Source organism: Myotis myotis, unplaced genomic scaffold (genome assembly GCF_014108235.1).
Source record: "Myotis myotis isolate mMyoMyo1 unplaced genomic scaffold, mMyoMyo1.p scaffold_m19_p_3, whole genome shotgun sequence".
NCBI lineage: Eukaryota > Metazoa > Chordata > Mammalia > Chiroptera > Vespertilionidae > Myotis > Myotis myotis.
Window position 1 is genome coordinate 195,321,842 of NW_023416335.1, and position 19,439 is coordinate 195,341,280.

General features: G+C 39.4%; 1 protein-coding gene across 1 annotated transcript in view; it reads left to right on the top strand.

Moving 5' to 3' along the window:
* Positions 1 to 19,439, top strand: part of CFAP54 (cilia and flagella associated protein 54) — a 252,382-nt gene that overhangs the window by 174,702 nt on the left and 58,241 nt on the right. Inside the window, exons 52-59 of the mRNA XM_036301177.1 lie at positions 2,169 to 2,271; positions 4,526 to 4,673; positions 5,429 to 5,586; positions 5,757 to 5,936; positions 6,046 to 6,172; positions 11,830 to 11,985; positions 14,406 to 14,511; positions 15,572 to 15,665. Coding sequence (XP_036157070.1) covers positions 2,169 to 2,271; positions 4,526 to 4,673; positions 5,429 to 5,586; positions 5,757 to 5,936; positions 6,046 to 6,172; positions 11,830 to 11,985; positions 14,406 to 14,511; positions 15,572 to 15,665 — 1,072 coding nt within the window. The remainder of the gene's footprint in view (positions 1 to 2,168; positions 2,272 to 4,525; positions 4,674 to 5,428; positions 5,587 to 5,756; positions 5,937 to 6,045; positions 6,173 to 11,829; positions 11,986 to 14,405; positions 14,512 to 15,571; positions 15,666 to 19,439) is intronic.

The following is a 19,439-nucleotide window of genomic DNA, read 5'->3' on the forward strand; positions in this document are numbered from 1 at the left end:
TATTTTTTAACAAATGGAAGAATACATCATTGAATCCTTATAATAATCCCATTTCAATACTCTGGGTACCTACAAACAGAGACTATACCTTCTCCCAAGCATGTGTGGACAGTGACAAAGTTGATCATATACTAGGCCAGAAACCTCAGTGACTGACCCGAATGAGGAGGTGTACTGACCACAGACCAGGGACTCAGGAAGCCTCTGGAACATGTATGGGGGAAGTGTCATGGTCTGATTTATATCTTGATGAGATTGCTGGGGTTGCTATCTGGAGACCATGACTGCAGGGGCTAGAGGCCCAGGGGAGTCTGGTCAGGAAGCTCCTGCAGCCTGGAGATGATGTTGGCTTGGGCAGAGGCCTCAGCTGTGGAGGAGGTGAGGTGAGGGGCTGCTGGCTGGTGTCCATATTTCAAAGTTGAAGCTGACAGAGCTTGTTGGTGTGTTGAACATAGAATGTGAATTAAAGAGGAAGCAATGGTGATTCTGGGCTCTGCCTGTGGGATGGAGGACAGACAGCATTTGGTGGAGGAAGTGGAAGCAAGGGGAGCTGCTTTTAATCTATTCTACCAGTTACCTAGGGCTGCCATAATGAAGGACCAAAAACTGGGTGACTTAAAACAATCGAATTTTATTGTTTCACAGTTTTGGAGGGTAGAAGTCCAAAATCAAAGTGTTGGCATGGCCATGTTCTTTCTGACAGCTCCAGGTAGGGAGAGCCCTGCCTTGCTTTTTCTAGTTTCTGGTGTTTGCCAATAATCCTTGGCTTATGGATGCATCACTCTAGTCACACGGCCATCTTCTTCCCATATGTGTTCACATCCTCTTCCCTTAGGACAGGGATGGGCAAACTTTTTGACTCGAGGGCCACAATGGGTTCTTAAACTGGACCCGAGGGCCAGAACAAAAGCATGGATGGAGTGTTTGTGTGAACTAATATAAATTAAAAGTAAACATTACATAAAAGGGTACGGTCTTTTTTTTTTTTTTTTTTAGTTTTATTCATTTCAAATAGGCCGGATCTGGCCCGCGGGCCGTAGTTTGCCCACGGCTGCCTTAGGATGTCAACATATCTTTCTGGCGGCACACAATTCAACCAATAGCACCTGTTAAATGTGATTGTCAATTAACTTTTCTAGTGGAGAATTAGATAGGTGGGTGCATTGTCCATTTGGCTTTCACCCCATCTTTCCATGTTATAAATAGCACTATGATAAGTATATTCAGGTATATAGATTGTTCTGTATTTCTCTTTGTTTAAACATATTTTTATTGATTTCAGAGACAGGGAGGGAGAGATAGAAACATCAATGATGAGAATCAGTGATTTGGCTGCCTCCTGCATGCCTCCTACTGGGGTTCAAGCCTAACCCAGGTATGCACCCTGACTGGGAATCTAACTTTGACCTCCTGGTTCATAGGTCAACACTCAACTACCAAGCCATACCTGGCCGGGCAGATTGTTCTGTACTTCAAATTTTATTTTGGGATAGATTTTCAAAAGGAGAAGCCTCTTTAGATATATATTATATAAATATTTAGAAAAGGGTGATGTCAATTATAAATTTAGTATTCTGGAGGGGAGGAGGATATAATGGTCTAAACTACAGACAAATATATGTATAGAGTGATAAGAATTTATATTTCCTGGTTTTCATTTTCTTAATTGAGTACATTTTCCTTCTGACTAGACACTGATTAAACAATAATTTAGCTTTAGAGTTTCTAAGTAGATAGCATTAAGTAACAATACTATAACCTCAAAAAGCTGGAGAACCACATTCTGATTTATTTAAATGCATATGTGTTCATTTTAATAGTGATATTGTCAGTAAATTTTGTTTTAAATCTTGGAAACTTTTATTTATTCATTCTTGTATTCACTCACTTTCATTTAAAAATATTTTTCCAGTTCTATTCTGTCCCAGGCACTAGGTTCTGGGTTCCAACAGGGAATGAGACAAATGAGCTGCAGAGCAGTTTACACACAATTAAACAGTGTGATAAATCAGAACACTTGGTTAGACCACGGCACTATTCGGGTGAATAGAAGGGCACATAACAGTTTTGGGGGTGAACGGGGCAGTGGGTAGGTGCTTTGGAGGAAGTAACATGCAAATGCCACAAGTGTAAAGCTAATAACATTTAAAATATATTCTTTATTTTAGTGTTGCAATAGTATTTTCCACACTTAAACTTCTCCAGGATTCAAAACTTTTTCAAAAGAAGGAGGTACAAGATGACGCAGAGAGTTCCCTCTCTCTAGCTTCTGTACGTATGAATTTAATGCCTAATCTTATTAATTAGTTGGATAAAAACAAAGGGATAAAGTAGAAAAAACATTGAATATGGAGTATAAAGATCTATGTTTAAGCCCTGTTTATGCTGTTTATTAACTGGCATACCTTGGGCAAGTCCCTTAAATTTTATAGCATTTTTAAATGTAAATATCACTTGTGAACTGTTGGAATTGGATGTAGTAATCACTGAAGTTCCACCAAATGTGTCAGTACAAAATTATAGGTCTGATTTCACTAGTAAATAAAGTTGTTTCACTTTATTTTTTCTCTTCATCTCATGTTTTTGTTACTTTAGCATTATCAGTATGACACCTATGCTATTTCCTAATTTCAATTTCTCATAGTTATATTCTTCCCCATTTAAGCTCTCAAATAATTTTGACAACTGGTGTTGCAAAGTATTTGAAATTTTTTTGGATTTTTTATGAGATCAACTAATTTAATAAGATAGGATTGTTTGAAATATAAAGATTCATCATATAGAATCTTTGCTCATTCTTCTAAACTAGAGGCCTGGTGCACAAATTCATGCATGGGTGGGGTCCAGTCAGCCTGCCTCAGGGGAGGGGCCCTAGGGTGTGTGTGTGTGGCGGGGGGGAATAAGGGGCAGGGCTGGCTGGGAGGAGGAGCCACAGGTAGTTACCCAGCTGGCCCCACCCCCTGGTCAAACTCCCAAACTCCTGGTCGAGGGGACAGTTTGCATATTAGCCTTTTATTAGATAGGATATTATGAATAAAACTGCTAATATCCAGTCATTACAAGTAACACTAATTGTCCTAAGTAGAGACTCATTTCTAACTATATTAAAAGTAATAAAAGTTCTAAAAAGCAATATAATTCTGAAAATTGACTTAGAGTAATGGTTGTTCATTGGGGGCTATTTTGCCTGCCCAAGAGATATTTGGCAATGTCTGGAGACGTTTTGGTTGTCACACCTAGAGGGGGCGCTGCTGGCATATAGTGCATAGAGGTCGGCTATGTTACTCAACATCCTACAATGCACAGGACAGTTTCCCACAACAATGATCTGCCACATAGTGCCAGTAGTGTCAAGGCTGAGAAACCCTGGTTTAATTGTGATTTGGCTTTTGGACAGTAACAGGAAATGTAGGCACTGAGAGTTTAAGGTATGTAGATGCTAATCCAACTAGACTCTTCCATTACTTGTTGTGTCCTTGTGGTCACCATTCTGCCTCTAGGCCTCGGTTGTTCACTTCTTACGGTTTCTGGGAACAGCTCACCTCCTCTTCTGAGCTTCTCACCTGTCTATCCAGACTCCAGCCCACTGCCTGTCCCCAGAGCTGCTCCTTGATAGCAGGTGCTGCTAACTGGTGGGAGATGGTGAGCTGTCAGAGATGCAAAGCAGGGAATTCCTAGAACAAATGGGTGTTGGTCTGAATGACTTTGAAGTTCCCAAATTTCTAAATAAGATGGAACTATATTTAGAAATTTGGGAACTTTCCCTGGAAAAAGCTCCCTTTGTGCCCCCCTCCCAGTAGCTCTGGTCATGGAGCACCCTTTGAAAAATGTAATAATAAGGATGGTAGATCAATGATATATTTTTGGGATGTGAGCAGAATACAGTGATATAACAGAGGAGATTAAGACTGTGGGTTCTAAATTCAGAAAGACAAAAGTTATATTCTTGAGTCTCACCTTTGCCAAAATATGATGAAGTTTAAGCAAATAGATAACCTTTCAAAGTTTCAGGTCTCCCATAGGTAAAACAAATAATAACTCCTCTTGGGCTTGTCAAGAGAATTAAATGAAATAATGTGTATAAAGCATGTAGCACAGTGCCTGACACATGAGGAGCATTCAATAGATATTAGCCAGTATTATTTTTTATTATTCCGCCTTTCAGATGATGTTTACAAAAATTTTGAGGGCATGGAAACTACGGATACTATCATTTGCAGTGATAAATTCAGACTGCAAAACTGTTTGTCAACAATGGGTATAGAAAGAAAAAGAAAAGCTGAAAAACAGTAGACCAGAATGTTAATAGAGGATTGTGGGATTATGGGCGCTTTTATTTGTTTGTTTGTTTTTGTGTGTGTATTTTTTATGTTTTTTAGAATGTACAGGAATAATTTCTAAAATTTAAAATTTAATACTATTAAATGATATCGGATGCTTCTTTTAACTTATATTACATTTAGAATTAGACTAGAACTTTGCCACTATTACTGTGAAGATTACCATGATTTTAATATTGTTTTAGGTCATTGAAAAGAAAGATGATAATGAATTTTTAGATCCTATCTCCCTAAATTCTCGAGAATATTTCAACATTCATCTGTGGTTGATGTGCCGCTTAGCATTGGTGACTGCGTTTGTTGCACAGATCCGTGGCATTGGAATCGTGAAAGGTACAAATATCCTATTTTCTTAATCAAAGGTTTTATAAAAAGTGATTTCATGTAGGTAACAGAGGTTTGATTGGGATATATTTTATAACTCTCTAGCTTAATTTGTTTCCAGAATAAAAATAATGCAGGTTCTTAAGTAAGAATAATCACTTTCAATAGTCCCTTGTATCACTGAAAACGCATATATGTTACTGCTGTATGCAAAGCAGGCAGTGTAGGGTGAGGGGTCCGAAGCACAGGTTCTGGAGCCAGGTGCCTTCGGTTCCAATGCTCGGACTACCACTTCCTCGCTGTGTGACCCCTGACCAAGTCTCTCAACCCACCGATGCCTGACTTCCTTCTCTATACAATAGAGACAAGTGTACCTGTTTCATAGGATTATTGTTGAAATTCAATGGGTTACACTTATAGAGTTCTTAGACCACACAGGCTGGCACATAGGAATGTTAATTCTTACAGTGATGAATAATTATCTACTTGCAAACCTATTTATCCACCATCTCTATCAATCTCCCAAATTAAATTATCTCATGCAATGTTATTATTAGTTTTGCAGTGTTTGGATACCGTAAAGTGCCTTCCCCCAAATTGCAACACATTTATTTTCACTGTCTCATGTAGTCTGTTTTCTATCTCTTTGTATCTTCCTGTTCTGTATTACACAATATTCCTGTGATGGACGTGGGGCATATTATGCGTATATATTTTGTTACTTTTCTCAGTGCATTGTAAATAACTACATTTGTTTATTTTAGAAAATGATATGACAGATTATGTTAGCCTCATCAATGAAGTGTGTTTGGAGGCAGAAAGTGCAGGCGACAGGGAGCTACAGGCTGAATTCTTGATGCAAGCTGTAATCATTGGCCTACAAGAAAAGCATTTAAAGGCAGACATCATAACAAACCTTCAGGTAGGAAGGAAACTTCATTCACATTGATATTTACCAAAGGATTCAGTGTAGAACAAAAGGAGAGAATTTTATATACCATTAGGTACTGAATGCATGACAGTCAATATGGCCAGCTCTTGTTTCAGGGAATTGCGAACAATACAATCAAAGGAATAATTTTATTTTAATAGGCCATAATACGTTTGCTTGAAGGAAGTGAGTTTATTTCTCCACGATCTTATTTAACTCTGGCGAGAAGCTTGCTTTTGCTGGATGACTTAACAAGTGCAGAGAAATTCAAGGAAATTTTGCATACAAAAACAGAAAAATTAAATTTGTTGACTCAGTCTCACAACATTCTTATTGAACAGGTGAGAGTGATTTTGAGTTCCCAAGATTTAGAAACTTATTGTTCTGTTTCTTTTTTTCTTTATTCCAAACGACTTTAGCTAATTACTCGTTACAATGTTTCTTTTACAGATGCTAACTTTTGGAGAAACAATTGAGTTTCCTTCATCAAACACTGACTATGCAAGTCCATTACAGCCTTTGAAAAATGTCTATCTTCCTCATATCATGTTATTGGCCAAAACAAAAATGAGAATTGGTAAGAACACAAACATATATTACACTCAAGCCATTGGTGAAAATTTTAAAGTTATTTGCAGGCATGCTATTACCTAAGTACATTTGCTAGTATATGGGGCAGTATTTATGAATACTCAGGCTCAATTTATTTAACAAATAGATTTTGATTATTTACTGTGTGCCAGACTCTGTGTGAGGACCTGGGAGGTTATTTTAGATCAAAACAGATGTAATCCCTCATCTTAGTGTGGGAGACAAAAATAAACACGTAGACACAGAAATAAACATGTAAACAAACCATATAAGAGTGCGTATTATATCATGAATCATGTCGTATAAATATTGTAGAAAATAAATATTTTTAATATTTAAAAAATGTAATAAAATAAATGTTGTCTAAAATAAAATATGTATTCGATAACAATTAGACAGGAATTCAGCAAGGATATATAAAGCTAATATATGGTAATGAGTTAAGTATATGTATATGTATAATTATGAATTGTTAGTGTTATGAAAGACGTGGATAAGATCTGTTGATAAAGAACAGGGAAGAGATGGCTGCCCATTTAAGTCAATAGGGAAGGCCTCTCCATGGAGGTGGCATTTAACCCCAAACCTTAAATGTGAGTCACTAAGTGTGCACTGTAGAGGCAGAAGGAGCAGTGAGTTGTAGGCTCTGAGGTCAGGACGAGCTGGACCTGTTCTGGAACTGTAGGGGAGACAAAGACAGCCCGAACAGAGTGGGCTGGCCACCCGATGGGAAGAGCTAAGCTGGGATGGTTACGTTTTAAAATACAGTCCTGGATGCGGGGGGAAGAACAGGTTGGAGCCAACCAAGAGTTGACCTGATTAGAGTAAGTGGACAAGTCAGCAGAAAGCTCACGGCTCCTCAGAAACCCGGGAGGAACGCAGGCATGTTGTTTCCAGCTCTCTCCAGGACACCCCTCTGTGTTTGACCCAAGGAAGCCTGCCTCTAGCTCCCAGGCTCTCGTCCAGCTCAGACGACAAAAGTCTTGTACCAACTCTCAGCTCTAACCTGTATCTGACCAGGCCCTTTTGTTTTCTGCATTTCTGATGCTTTGACATCTGGCGCCTTGCTGTTTAGGGAGGAATTAGCCCTAAACTTCTAGAGATTAGCAAATCACTTTTCATTGAACATGCCATCAGGGTCCACAACCCAAACCCTAATCAGCTCCTTTATTGTCCTTTGCTGGGTTCTTGCACTCTGGGCCACTCCTCCCCTACCTTCATCACCCCAGGCACAGCTACCAGACTACCAGAGAGCCCACTGAAATGCTTTAAACCAGCCAATCCTAAGCCAGCTGAGTCTCCTTACCCTACCCCATCCATTCTGTCCCATGAGAACCACAACGAAGGCTCTTGTCCACTTTTCCCCTTGCTCCCTCCACCTCTGACCAACCCTGGTGCTTCCCTGTGTGGCCCTATGTGGGGTGCTGTGGCTCTTCTTTTTGGGGACCTGCAATACACTATCTGTTCCATGGCAATTGTCTCCTGCCCTGTTAACCTCATCCATACCTGAATAATAATGAAATCGACATTTTAAACATTACCCCTGCCTCCTGGGACCCATCAGCCTCGGGGGACCCATTTGCCTCCTGCACCAGCTGTTGCTCAGCTCAGAGAGGTTGGTGGTGGGACTAGAATGGAGAAGGGAGGGCAGCAGTGGTGCTCACGCCATCACCTTTCCAGAACCTTTCCACTATTTCCCTTCTCTCCTCCCCCCATGATTAGTGATGATCCTTATTATTATATGTTGATCGTCACCCTCATCATCAGATGTGATTTTTTTACTACAGGTAAATTGCTTCACCTCTCTCTATATTGTTGAGTTTCCTTATTTATAAACTTAGGCTGGCCTAGCTGACCTCTAGAATTCCTTCCTGCAATCTGATCCCGTGAGAGCTATTTTTCTGCATCTTTAGTCCACAGTTTGTTATATTATTAGTATGTTTGATTTCTACAAGAGCTTACATACAGGTTGTGCTACACTGTACAGGTTTTGTTAAATCAAGTGTATTCTCTGCTTTCCTGCCTCAGTAATATTGAAGATGTGTCACTACTCACTGGCAATACTGGTTCTGTTTCTTAGACTCACTTGAAGTAGAACAGCTTGCTTTCTGTTATATTACATTAAACACAGACTTAAGAAATAAAACCAAAGCAGCTTTTCTGTCAAAACAATGTCAGTTTCGCAACTTTTTCCCCCCACAGAATTGATGTTTATTGGAAAAAGGAACATTTCAATATTATGAAGCATAATATAATCTGACTTAATGCTTTCTCGGCAGTCTGCCTGTATAGTGATAGCAAAGACTGCATGTCAAGAATAGAGACACTTAACAATTATGTTTTCTTGTGAAAGCCTCACCCAGAAAGAGGCATTTTGAGATTATTTTTATCAAACAAAAAATAAGCATCATGGTTATTTATTTTCCACTAACTGCACCTTGATCTTTCTTATTAGATTTTTTAAAAAGCCAATTATTGACTTTATAATAGGAGTGAAGGTGCTGGGGAGTGAGAATACAATGGGGAACCAAGCCAGTCACCATCTGCCCTTAAAAAAACCTATATTCTAGTTAGAAAGAGAAAACAGTCAATAATTTCTATACAGTTTTTTCCTAATTTTAACAAAACTCTAGAAGACAATTTAAGTACTATTATTATGAGTTAGTCCTATGTTATATAGTACTATATTATATAGGGTAGATATATATAGTTCATATATTTAAGTGCCCTGATGACATGAAGATTAATAAAGTGTTATAGTATAATTATTAATAAACACTGTTATGGTATAATTTGAAACAATAGTGAAACCTATAAAGTGGGAGATATATTGAAACATGAGGTTATATTAGACAAAGGATATTTGCATATCCTTCTTGCCTGGGATCTGTAAACAAAGTTGGTAATTGTTGGGGTTAAGAGAATAGTCACTAGAGAAGGAATTCTGGTCTGATTTCCACGAGCAAGTCATTTAACTTCTCTATGTTTCAGTTTCCTCTCCCATAAGATATGGATAAGAAAAGTATGTATCAATCTCACCGGCTGTTGTGGGGTGAAGCAAGTGGAATGCGTAACAAGTTTAGAAGGGCATCGACTTTGTTCTAAGAGCTTTGTAGGTGTTAGCTCTTCTCGTTATTCCATGCCTGGCATGCTCCTGGGAGCTGGGAGAATGCCCTGTTGTTGTTTTTTTCCATCTCTATATTCTCAGCAATTTGCTGCCATCCTGTATCATTTGAAGTAACTTCTCCCTGGATAAGAAAGAGGGAGAGAGGCATGGTTTTCCACCATCCTATTGTTCATATAGCTACAGTGGTTCTCAATCTTCCTAATGCCGCGACCCTTTAATACTGTTCCTCATGTTGTGGTGACCCCCAATTTCATTGTTACAAATTGAACATAATTAAAGCATAGTGATTAATCACAAAAACAATATGTAATTATATATGTGTTTTCCCATGGTCTTAGGCGACCCCTGTGAAAGGGTCGCTCGACCCCCAAAGAGGTCACGACCCACAGGCTGAGAACCGCTGAATAACAGATTCCTGAACTAAACATTTACAAAAAGTCCTAGGTTCTTGAAAGCCCTTTGTAAGCCTTCGCATTCTGGAACTGAAAATTTTCAGAACCTGAAGAGACCTCAGATTTTTCCAGCTCTGCTGGTTCATTTTTGAGTGAAAGACACTCAAGGCCCAGAGACATGTAGGGGTTTGTTCAAAGGCTCTAATAACATGGTAATACCAATGACTGGCCTGAACCAACAATTTAGCTGGGATTCAGCAACTGTTTCATTCTGCAATCCTACATTGCCTTTCTGTTTATATCCCTTTATTGCGTATGGTAAACTGCCCTATCAATGTAGTTTTTCTTCCGGTTGCCTTCTACTCTTTATCCCAAAATTTTTCTTCTTTAAAATTACCAAACTCAAGGCGGCCATCAGCTGTTGGCTTCAACAGCCACATTCTCTGAGAAGGCTTCCTGACCTTTCCCAGGTCTGGGCCAGTGTGACTGGACTAAAGGGGTCCATTTGCCAGCACACATCAAAGCCCAATCAAACACAAACAGGAGTTTGCAGCCAAGAAGGTAAGGGTTTATTAGTTGGAGAAATGGCACCAAGCCCAGACTCACAGGTAAGCCAGTTGTCAGAGACCTGTCTCTCCAATGGCTCCTAGGGGATGGATTCTATAGGAGATGAAGGGAGTTAGGTCCTGGTTAGGATCACGGTCTCTACTGATTGGTTGGCACTAAGGTAGGAGGTAGTTGATCAGTGCGTCAGGTGCTGATATCAGCCATGGCATTGTTTTGTCTGGTTTTCCAAAGATGGTTGGTGGGGTCATTCTACTTCTCTGGGTCTGGAGCTAAAACTCATCTGAGCCCTAGCTAGATGCTACCTATAGTTTGATTGCAACTCTGTCTCTGTGGCACTGACCCATGGCTTTGTTCCTAAGATTGTGTAATGCTGGCCAGGGCCTCATTGTCCTGAGGGCTTAATGATGAAAGGAGTGGACATGCAAGGGGAGAGGGAGACGGGTGAGTCAGTGTGCTGGATGAGGCCAGTTTGAATCCAAAGGAAGCAAAGAAGAAAAGATAGAATTAAAGAAATAAAGTTTCTGCATCGTCCCACCAGTTCTCCTGCTACCACAGCGCCCTTGCTTTCCCCGCCGTGGAATTGACCACACAGTATCTTACTCACCTGTCTGGCCATCAGTATTCCCCATTAAGCACTAAGCTCCATGACCTCTCTCTCAAGGAGACTTACAGTGTCATAGTTTAGTGTGTGGGCCCTGGGGCCTGACTACATAGGCTCAGATTATGGTCCTGCTACTTACTAGTTGACCTTGGCAAGTTCTTTGGACTTCACTGTATCACGGCTTACTCCTCTGCATAATGGCATCCAGTTGGAGTTGGAGTTGGAGTTGGAGTTGGGAGGATTACATGAGATAATGCTCGTTAAGTACCTGGGGTGATGCCTGGCATGTAGGAAGCACTTAATAAGCCTTAATCTCCTTTCCCATTTTTATCTAGTGCCTAAGCACTCAGAAAATATTTTTGAATAATATCTGTCTGTCTTTGAGGCCACACAGATTAAATCTAATGCCTCTCTCCCATACAGCAATCCTTCCTTATGGTAAGTAATGATGGGACCACACAGAAGTGTAGCATGTGGCCCTCATCCGTAATGGGTTACTATCTAGTTAGGATGACAAAATATGCATAGCAAGCAGCCACTGCAGAGCTGAGTAGAAGCAAAATTACTGCCTATTAATATATGCATGTTTTATTGGAAAGAGCATAAAACTTTAAAACTTCCAGATGTTTCCCTACTACAACCTCATCTTAGGAACACGAGAATTTGTTCTCCAGAGCATTATAAAATTTTACAACTGAAAGAGAGATTTTAGAGATTATTCTTCCTTTTAAAAATGAGAATGGAAATTTGTAAAAAAAAAAATAAAGTTTCAAAAGACTATTGCTGTAGTTCATTGAAATATTTGGATATTGAGTTTCTTTAAAAAATTTTTCTTAGATACTAAAAACTAAAGACCACCAGGTTCTTAGTAGATGCCTTAATGTGAGAGAAGTCTAGTAACTTATTTTGACACTATGTAGTTTGTTTTACCTTTCCTATCTACTGTCTTTCTTTAGGACATAAAGTAGCCAAGCAAGTCTACTATACCAGTAAAAAGAAGGATTCCTTAAAGTGGTCACCTGCTCTTCAACTTTTTGAAACATCATTGAATCTCTGTAAGATCTCAGCAACAGAGGAATATGAGGTGGAAGCTGAAATCCTTTTTCAGAAAGGTAAGATGTGTTTGGGGTCAGAACTAGGATAAAGTTTGTGGAGTTTTTTTGTTCGTTTGTTTGTTTTTCTTTTGTTCCTATTAACAGTAGGCTTCTTGAAAATCTAGTCAGTGAGTATAAAAAATATCCAGATTTTTACTAAGGGCTTGGTGATGACAAGCACATTGGTACAAACTAAGTTTTAGATAAAGAGAACCCTACTTATCTTCAGTTTATATCTAGAAAGAAAAAAGTTACCCCTTAGTTTCTTTTATAATCACAATTACCCTTCATTGGTTTCATGTTTGACTGAAAAATGTCAGCATCAGCCATTTAACTATAAATGAGTTCCTTAAATAGTGCTTGGAAGATACATCATTTCATTACATAGCTGAACACTTTAGTTAGTATTTACAAAAAAAACCCTCACTCATTTAAATTAAAGTGCTATGGCATACTTATATTTATAACTTTTATACAACACATATTTGCCTAAGATGTCCATACTAGAGGTCCGGTGCACAAAAATTTGTGCCTCGGGCAGGGGTGTCCCACAGCCTGGCCTGTGCCCTCTCGCAGTCTGGGACCCCTCAGGGGATGACCACCTGCTGGCTTAGGCCTGCTTCCTGGGGGGCTTGGGCCTAAGCTGGCAATCAGACATCCCTCTGGCAGCCCAGGTGCCCTCGGGGGATGTCCACTTGCCAGCAGGGAGCAGGCCTAAGCTGCAGTCGGACATCCTTAGCGCTGCTGAGGAGGCAGGAGAGGCTCCCACCACCACCACTGTACTGGCAGCCATCAGCCTGGCTTGTGGCTGAGCAGAGCTCCCTCATATGGGAGCACACTGACCACCAGGGGACAGCTCCTGCATTGAGCGTCTGCCCCCTGGTAGTCAGTGTGTGTCATAGTGACCAGTCATTCCCAGTCTTTCTGCTGTTAGTGTCAATTTGCATATTACCCTTTTACTATATATGATAGATGCCTGGTGCACGGGTGGGGGCGGCTGGTTTGCCCTGAAGGGTGTCCCGGATCAGGGTAGGGTTCCCGCTTGCGTGCCTGGCCAGCCTGGGTGAGGGGCTGATGGGTGTTTGCAGCTGGTCACACCCCCTTCAGGGTGGGGGTCCCCACTGGGGTGCCTGGTCAGTCTGGGTGAGGGGCTGAGGGCCATTTTCAGGCTTGCCGGCAACTGAAGCTCCCAGCCTCTCCTTCTTTTCTTTTTATTTTTTAATTCTGGGATTTATTTACCTTTTATAATTGAAACTTTGTTGTTGTCACTGGAGCTAAGAGCCGGCTCCTGCTCGCTCCAGCTCTGTGGCCACGGCCTGATGAAAGCAGGTATCTGGGGTTTGTTTAGCTTCTATAATTGAAACTCTGTTGCTTTGGAGCCAAGAGCCAGGCCGCGGTAGGCGGGGAACCTTGGCTTCCTCCATCACTGGAGCAAGCAAGCCTCCTGCTCGCTTCAGCTGCGTGGCTGCCAGCCACCATCTTGGTTGGGTTAATTTGCATATTGCACTGAGTAGCCAATGGAGGTGTAGCGAAGGTACGGTCAATTACCATGTTTGTCTATTATTAGATAGGATGATTTTATTGTGGACTTTTTAGCCATGAGAAAAATGATGATAGTTGTGAGTGCTCTCCTTTTAAGCATCTAATAGACACTAGGCACTCTAGTCAGTGTCTCGCGTCTCATATCGCTGATTCTTACAGCAGCTCCACAAGGTAGGCATGGCTATTCCTGGTTGACAGATGAGGAGAATGTGGAGCAGTCTGGTTAAGTAACTTTTCATAAATCAGCAGCTCCTAAGTGATAGTACCCAGATGTGGACTTAACACGGGGTGGCTCTGTGCCCCGTCCACATGCTGCGCAGAAACTGTGGATCCTTTTTAGAGTAATTATAAGATTTCCCTTTTCTGCCCTTTTTGTTACAAAAGTGTCATTCCAGCACCTACCTTTGACAGCTGCAGCTCACCCTAAAGGCCGGGAGCTGAATGAGAACTGGAGCATTTCCATCATCCATGGTGCTTTTCAAGATTTTCCTGACTTTTAAGGACTTTTTATTTTTCGAGATGTTTTCTATGGTATCTGTGATGAAGACAGAGGAAAGAGGAAGATGGGTATAGAAAAGGGGAATGAGTGCTCAAGGAGGAAGGGCAAGCACAAAGTAAAAAGATAGAAAAGGAAGATGATAGAAGCAGTCATATCTGGAAAGCCAATGGAGGCTTTGATGCAGTGTTGCTACCTGAAGTTAGAGGAGTCTTGAGTTGCCTGGGGAAGAAAACAAAAGCTCTTTCCCTGTTGGCTTCTCTTCCATCAAGAAACAACAGATGAATGAAAAGGACAGCATGCCCTGTTTTCTGAATTTCCCGCATGAAATATTTGTTCTGAAGTTCTAAGTGATAGAAAAAAGAAAACCCATCTTTGTCCATCTTTTTTCTTCTTTCAGGCAAAATAGAATGTCAACTGTTGGTGGAGGAGAAATCTCCAAATTTGCAACTTGAGAGTTTATATGAAGCTATACAAATAAGCTTGAGCCATGATCAAAACTCAGGGTAAAGACAATATCTTTCCACTATTGACACGATGTGTGTGTTGTGGTTTGAGCCCTGTGTTCTGGTACGACACTGTATTGTACTGCCCACAGTAGGGCTAGTTTACTGGCTTCCATTGTCCATCAGGTTTACCAATTTCCTTTTCAAGCTTGTTGTTCTTGGCTCTGACCCAAGGTGGTAACAGTGATTATCACAGTGGCACACTGGACTGCGATTCCCTGTACTCAGATCAATCTCCTGTCAGTCCTAGGATTCCAGGGGCCTCCCTGGATGTGAAATTGTATCTATAAGGAAACTATGTGGATATTCACTCTGATAAGCAGTACCAGGGCTGGCCAACTTAATTCTGTGAAAATAAGGATTCAAAGGAAGACGTCATTATTACAATGACACTGATCTAAATGGCCCTGACTGACAGGTTTCATAATGAGCACAAAGACCTGACCCATACCAAATCCCTGCTTTCTGCATAACTCTAGGTGTCTCTTTTGATATTAGTGTAGGAGAGTTGAAAGAGGCTTGTTTTTTTATTTTTATGTTTTATTGATTTGAGAGAGAGAGAGAGAGAGAGAGAGAGAGAGAGAGAGAGAGAGAGAGAGAGATTGAATTGTTGTTCCACTTATTGATGCATTCATTGGTTGTTTCTTATATGAGCCCTGATCAAACCCTCAACCTTGATGTATCCGGACAACACTTTAACCCACTGAGCAACCTGGCCAGGCTGAGGCTTGGTTTTTAAGGCAGGTTCCTCCAGACTTGACCTTCATCTCTTTACTGCCTAGTTGGTTGGATTATTCTAGACTGGCCTTGATGTTACAGAGTGTTGCCAGTAAGGACAAGGTACAATGCTCAGCTCTCTTCTAGAGCTCCTCATTTCAGTAGGGAGGCAGATGCTAGTGTCTATGCCAAAAGTGCTGTGAGAAGAAGGTGGGAGTTTGGGACAGATGCTGGTTTTGTCTATTTATAACCTTTCATTCGCTCAGAAATTATTGGCAAATAATGGGAAGTAATTATGAGTGGTGAAGCAATTTATTAAGTACAATTCTATATATCATTTTAGGTTGATAAGGGACTCCTACCTAGAGGTTGCCCTAGTATATCTACATATGAGAAAGGCAAAGCACAAACTTTCATCAGCACCATTAACACCTAAGGTAATAAACTTTTATTAGAAATTTTAAGTTAATTACCTTTTGAGCTTGTTATGTTACTGTGCTATTGAAATAATGAGACTGATTTTCCTGTGTGACTTAGAGAAATTAATTCAGTACTTTGTAGTCATACTCATGTTTAAGTGTCTCTTTCAATATTTTATGTAAAGCTCTGGAAATAGGCTTCATTTAGACATTTTTGTCTGTTAAAAATGTTATCCATGAAGTGTAGGTACATGTATGTACTCTAAGTCATTAGTATTGATCAGGAAATTGCAGGAAATGAAATATAGCTTCAGTGATGGACAGGTAAGGTTCTCATTACTGATGTGGCTACAAATAGATCCCCTTGTGATAGAGTCATTAATTCACTCATCACACATCTGTCAAGCACCTACATGACCCAGGCAGTATTCTGGAAAGTGATTAAGCAGTGCCCAAGCCATACTCTGTTCTTGTTCTCCAAGAGATATTTTCAGAAAATTTTAGTATCAAATCTCTAATTTTTGAGAGCATAAACATGATATTAAACCATTAGGCAAATGGGCTTTCAGACAATTGAGTTATTCATATGGTAGCTGCCTTTGGTGGATAGCAACTAATTTTCTTTTTCCTATAAAAAACCTATACTTACATAGAGAAGTTACTTTTTGTTGTGTAATAAACATGTTTATTTCCAGTAAGAGAAAACAAAAATTTTTGTTTCCATTGCAAGTAGCAATACAAATTAATAGGATATAGGATAACAACATATCACCTTTTTGGCCTTTACTAGAGAAGTGTTTTTAATTAAGAGCTTGAACAAGTCAGGATTTGAATGAGAAGAATAATATAATTCCATACAATATGATCATTATTTTCTGTATATCTTTACACAGTATAAATATTTTCGCAATTCATATAATTACTAGAAACACAGAAAGCAGCCAAAATAAATGAAAAATTTCATCTGAGCACATTCAGACCATTGAAATATAATATTTGACAATTGTCTACATATAGTCAATGCTTTATAAACCTTTAAGAAAGCGTTATTGTTTCACTTTTATGCAATCCATATAGCAGAGTGAGCATAGCACTGGTTTTGATTTGAATCTGAGCTTCATGGCATGCTAGCAGTATAATTAGAGCCTTTTCTAAGCTTAGTTTTCTCATCTGGTGAAATGGTTCTGTGATACCTCTTAGACTGACTAGGAGAATTAATGTAATGGGCTTGGCGTGTAATAGGTACTCAAGGGAACTGTTTTCCATCACTATGTAATTTCAGTTAAACATTTACATTCTAAAGTATTTTGTACATAGTAATTATTCAATAATTATTTGTTAGCTAAGTTGAGTTGATTTTCTTGAACATTCATTAATTTATTCATCTATTAACCAAACACGAATTGAGTGCTTAATGTATGCCTGGCATGTTGCTCTCTTTCCCTAAGGAGCACAGAGTCTAGCAAGGAAGAAAAATAATTGTATCACAATATAATGAGAACTATAATCAAGACATGTAAAGGCACAGAAGTGGAGCAAAGTAGGGACTAATGTGCCTTGGCCACTGTGGCTCAGTTGGTTGGATCCTCATCCCATATATTGAAAGGTTGTGGGTATGATCCCTGGTCGGGGCATGTATGGAAGACAACCAATTGATGTTCTCTCTCACATCAGTGTTTCTTTCCATATTGTTTATGGTGTTTTTAGAGACAAGTTTTTAATTTAATAAAGTTCATTTTATCATTTTTTACATATATTGTGCTTTTGGTGGTATATTTAAGAACTCTGCTTAACCCCAAGATGTTGAAGCTTTTTACCTATGTTTTCTTCTAGAATTTTTATAATTTTAGCTTTTAAGTTTGTCTGTGATCTATTTTTGAATAAATATTTGTGTAAAATATGAGGTATTTAATCTCATCATTTTGCACAGAGATCCAAGTTGTCCCAGCACCATTGAATTTCCTTGGCACTTTTGTCAAAATTAGTGGATCATAAATGTAAATATAGATCATAAATGTAGACTTCCAGTACTATTCGACTGATCTATAAGTCTGCCTTTCCATGAGTATACTCTGTCTTGGTTACTATAGATTTTAGTAAGTTTTAAAATTGGGAAGTATATGCCCTCCAACTATGTTTTTACTTTTTAAAATTCTTCTGGCTATTTTGAGTCCTTTTGCATTTTCATATACATTTTAGGATCTGCTTGTAAATTTTTGTAGAAAACTAAGTATTTTGGTAGAGACTGTTGTATCTATACATCAATTAGGGGATAATTGCCATCTTAAATATTGAATCTTCTAATTTTTAATATGAATGGTCTCTTCATTTATTTAGATATTAGCTAATTTTTCTCAAACAATATGTTTTACTTTTAGTGTACAAATTTTGTACCTTTTTGTTACATTTATTTTTATTGTGAATGGAATTTTTCTTAATCTCATTTTCAGATTGTCCATTGCTATGTCCTGTGACTTTGCCCAAAACATTTATTAATTCTAGGCATGTGAGTGTATGTTGGGATTTTCTACATATAGGATCATGTCTTCTTCAAACAAAGACAATTTTACTTCTTTACTTCCAATCTAGATGTATTTTTTCTTTTTCGTGCTTGTTTTCATGGGCTAGAATCTCCTAGACAATGTGAGCATCTCCCCCATTAAAAAATGCCCACCATATAATTTTCCTAGTCCAAATTTTTCTATTCTGAGCTCAAGCCTGACTTCCTCAATAAAGCTTTCTTCTTCATTCAAAATGATTTTTTCCCTTTTAAAATGTCTGCATCACTAACTATTCTTACATTATAGTCATTTAATGTTATTCTGCATTCTTCATTTAATGCCTATTAGTCTTGCTTCCAGAGTTTAAGTTGGTAAAATGTTCAACCTTATGTAGCCAGTATACTGACAAGACAACCCCGAGCCCAAGTATTTTCGTTATGGTTAATTACTACGGTCTGTTTTTGGGGCAGGGCTGTATTGCTTAGGTCCTCCATGGGCAGATCTCTGCAGGTATCATTTGAAGACAGGCCACATTTGTACATTGCATTTCCTGCTTTGGCATCAGCATTATTCTTTGCCTTTTCCTTTCCTTGGAAGTCTTGTAGCCAGCAGTAAAAGAAAAATATTGTTGTTATTTATTTTATTCTGTGGTTTTGTTGAAGATTAGAGAATTGGCCAAAATATGAGCATCCAAAAATTAGAACCAAACAGTCTGATAGTTTTGCCCTGATTAGTTAAATCTTAAAATTTGACTATTGCCCTAGCCCGTGGTCGGCAAACTGCGGCTCGCGAGCCACATGGGGCTCTTTGGCCCCTTGAGTGTGGCTCTTCCACAAAATACCACGTTCGGGCGTGAACATACAGTGCGATTGAAACTTCGTGGCCCATGCGCAGAAGTCGGTATTTTGTGGAAGAGCCACACTCAAGGGGCCAAAGAGCCGCATGTGGCTCGCGAGCCTCGGTTTGCTGACCACTGCTCCTGTTTGGCTCAATGGATAGAGCGTCAGCCTGTGGACTAAAAGGTCCCAGGTTTGATACCAGTCAAGGGCATGTACCTCCCTTGCAGGCTCCTCCCTGGCCCGGGTTGGGCAACCAATTGATGTGTTTCTCTCACATAGATGTTTCTCTCTGCCTTTCCCTCTCTTACACTTTCTAAATAATAACAATAATAAATAAAATTGACTATTAATGCTTATTTTAGTTATCTTTAAAAATGTAAAACAGATTTTATATGGTGGGTGGAGTTCTTTTCTTTCTGTTTCTGTAGCATTGATTTTCTTATGTTTAAAAA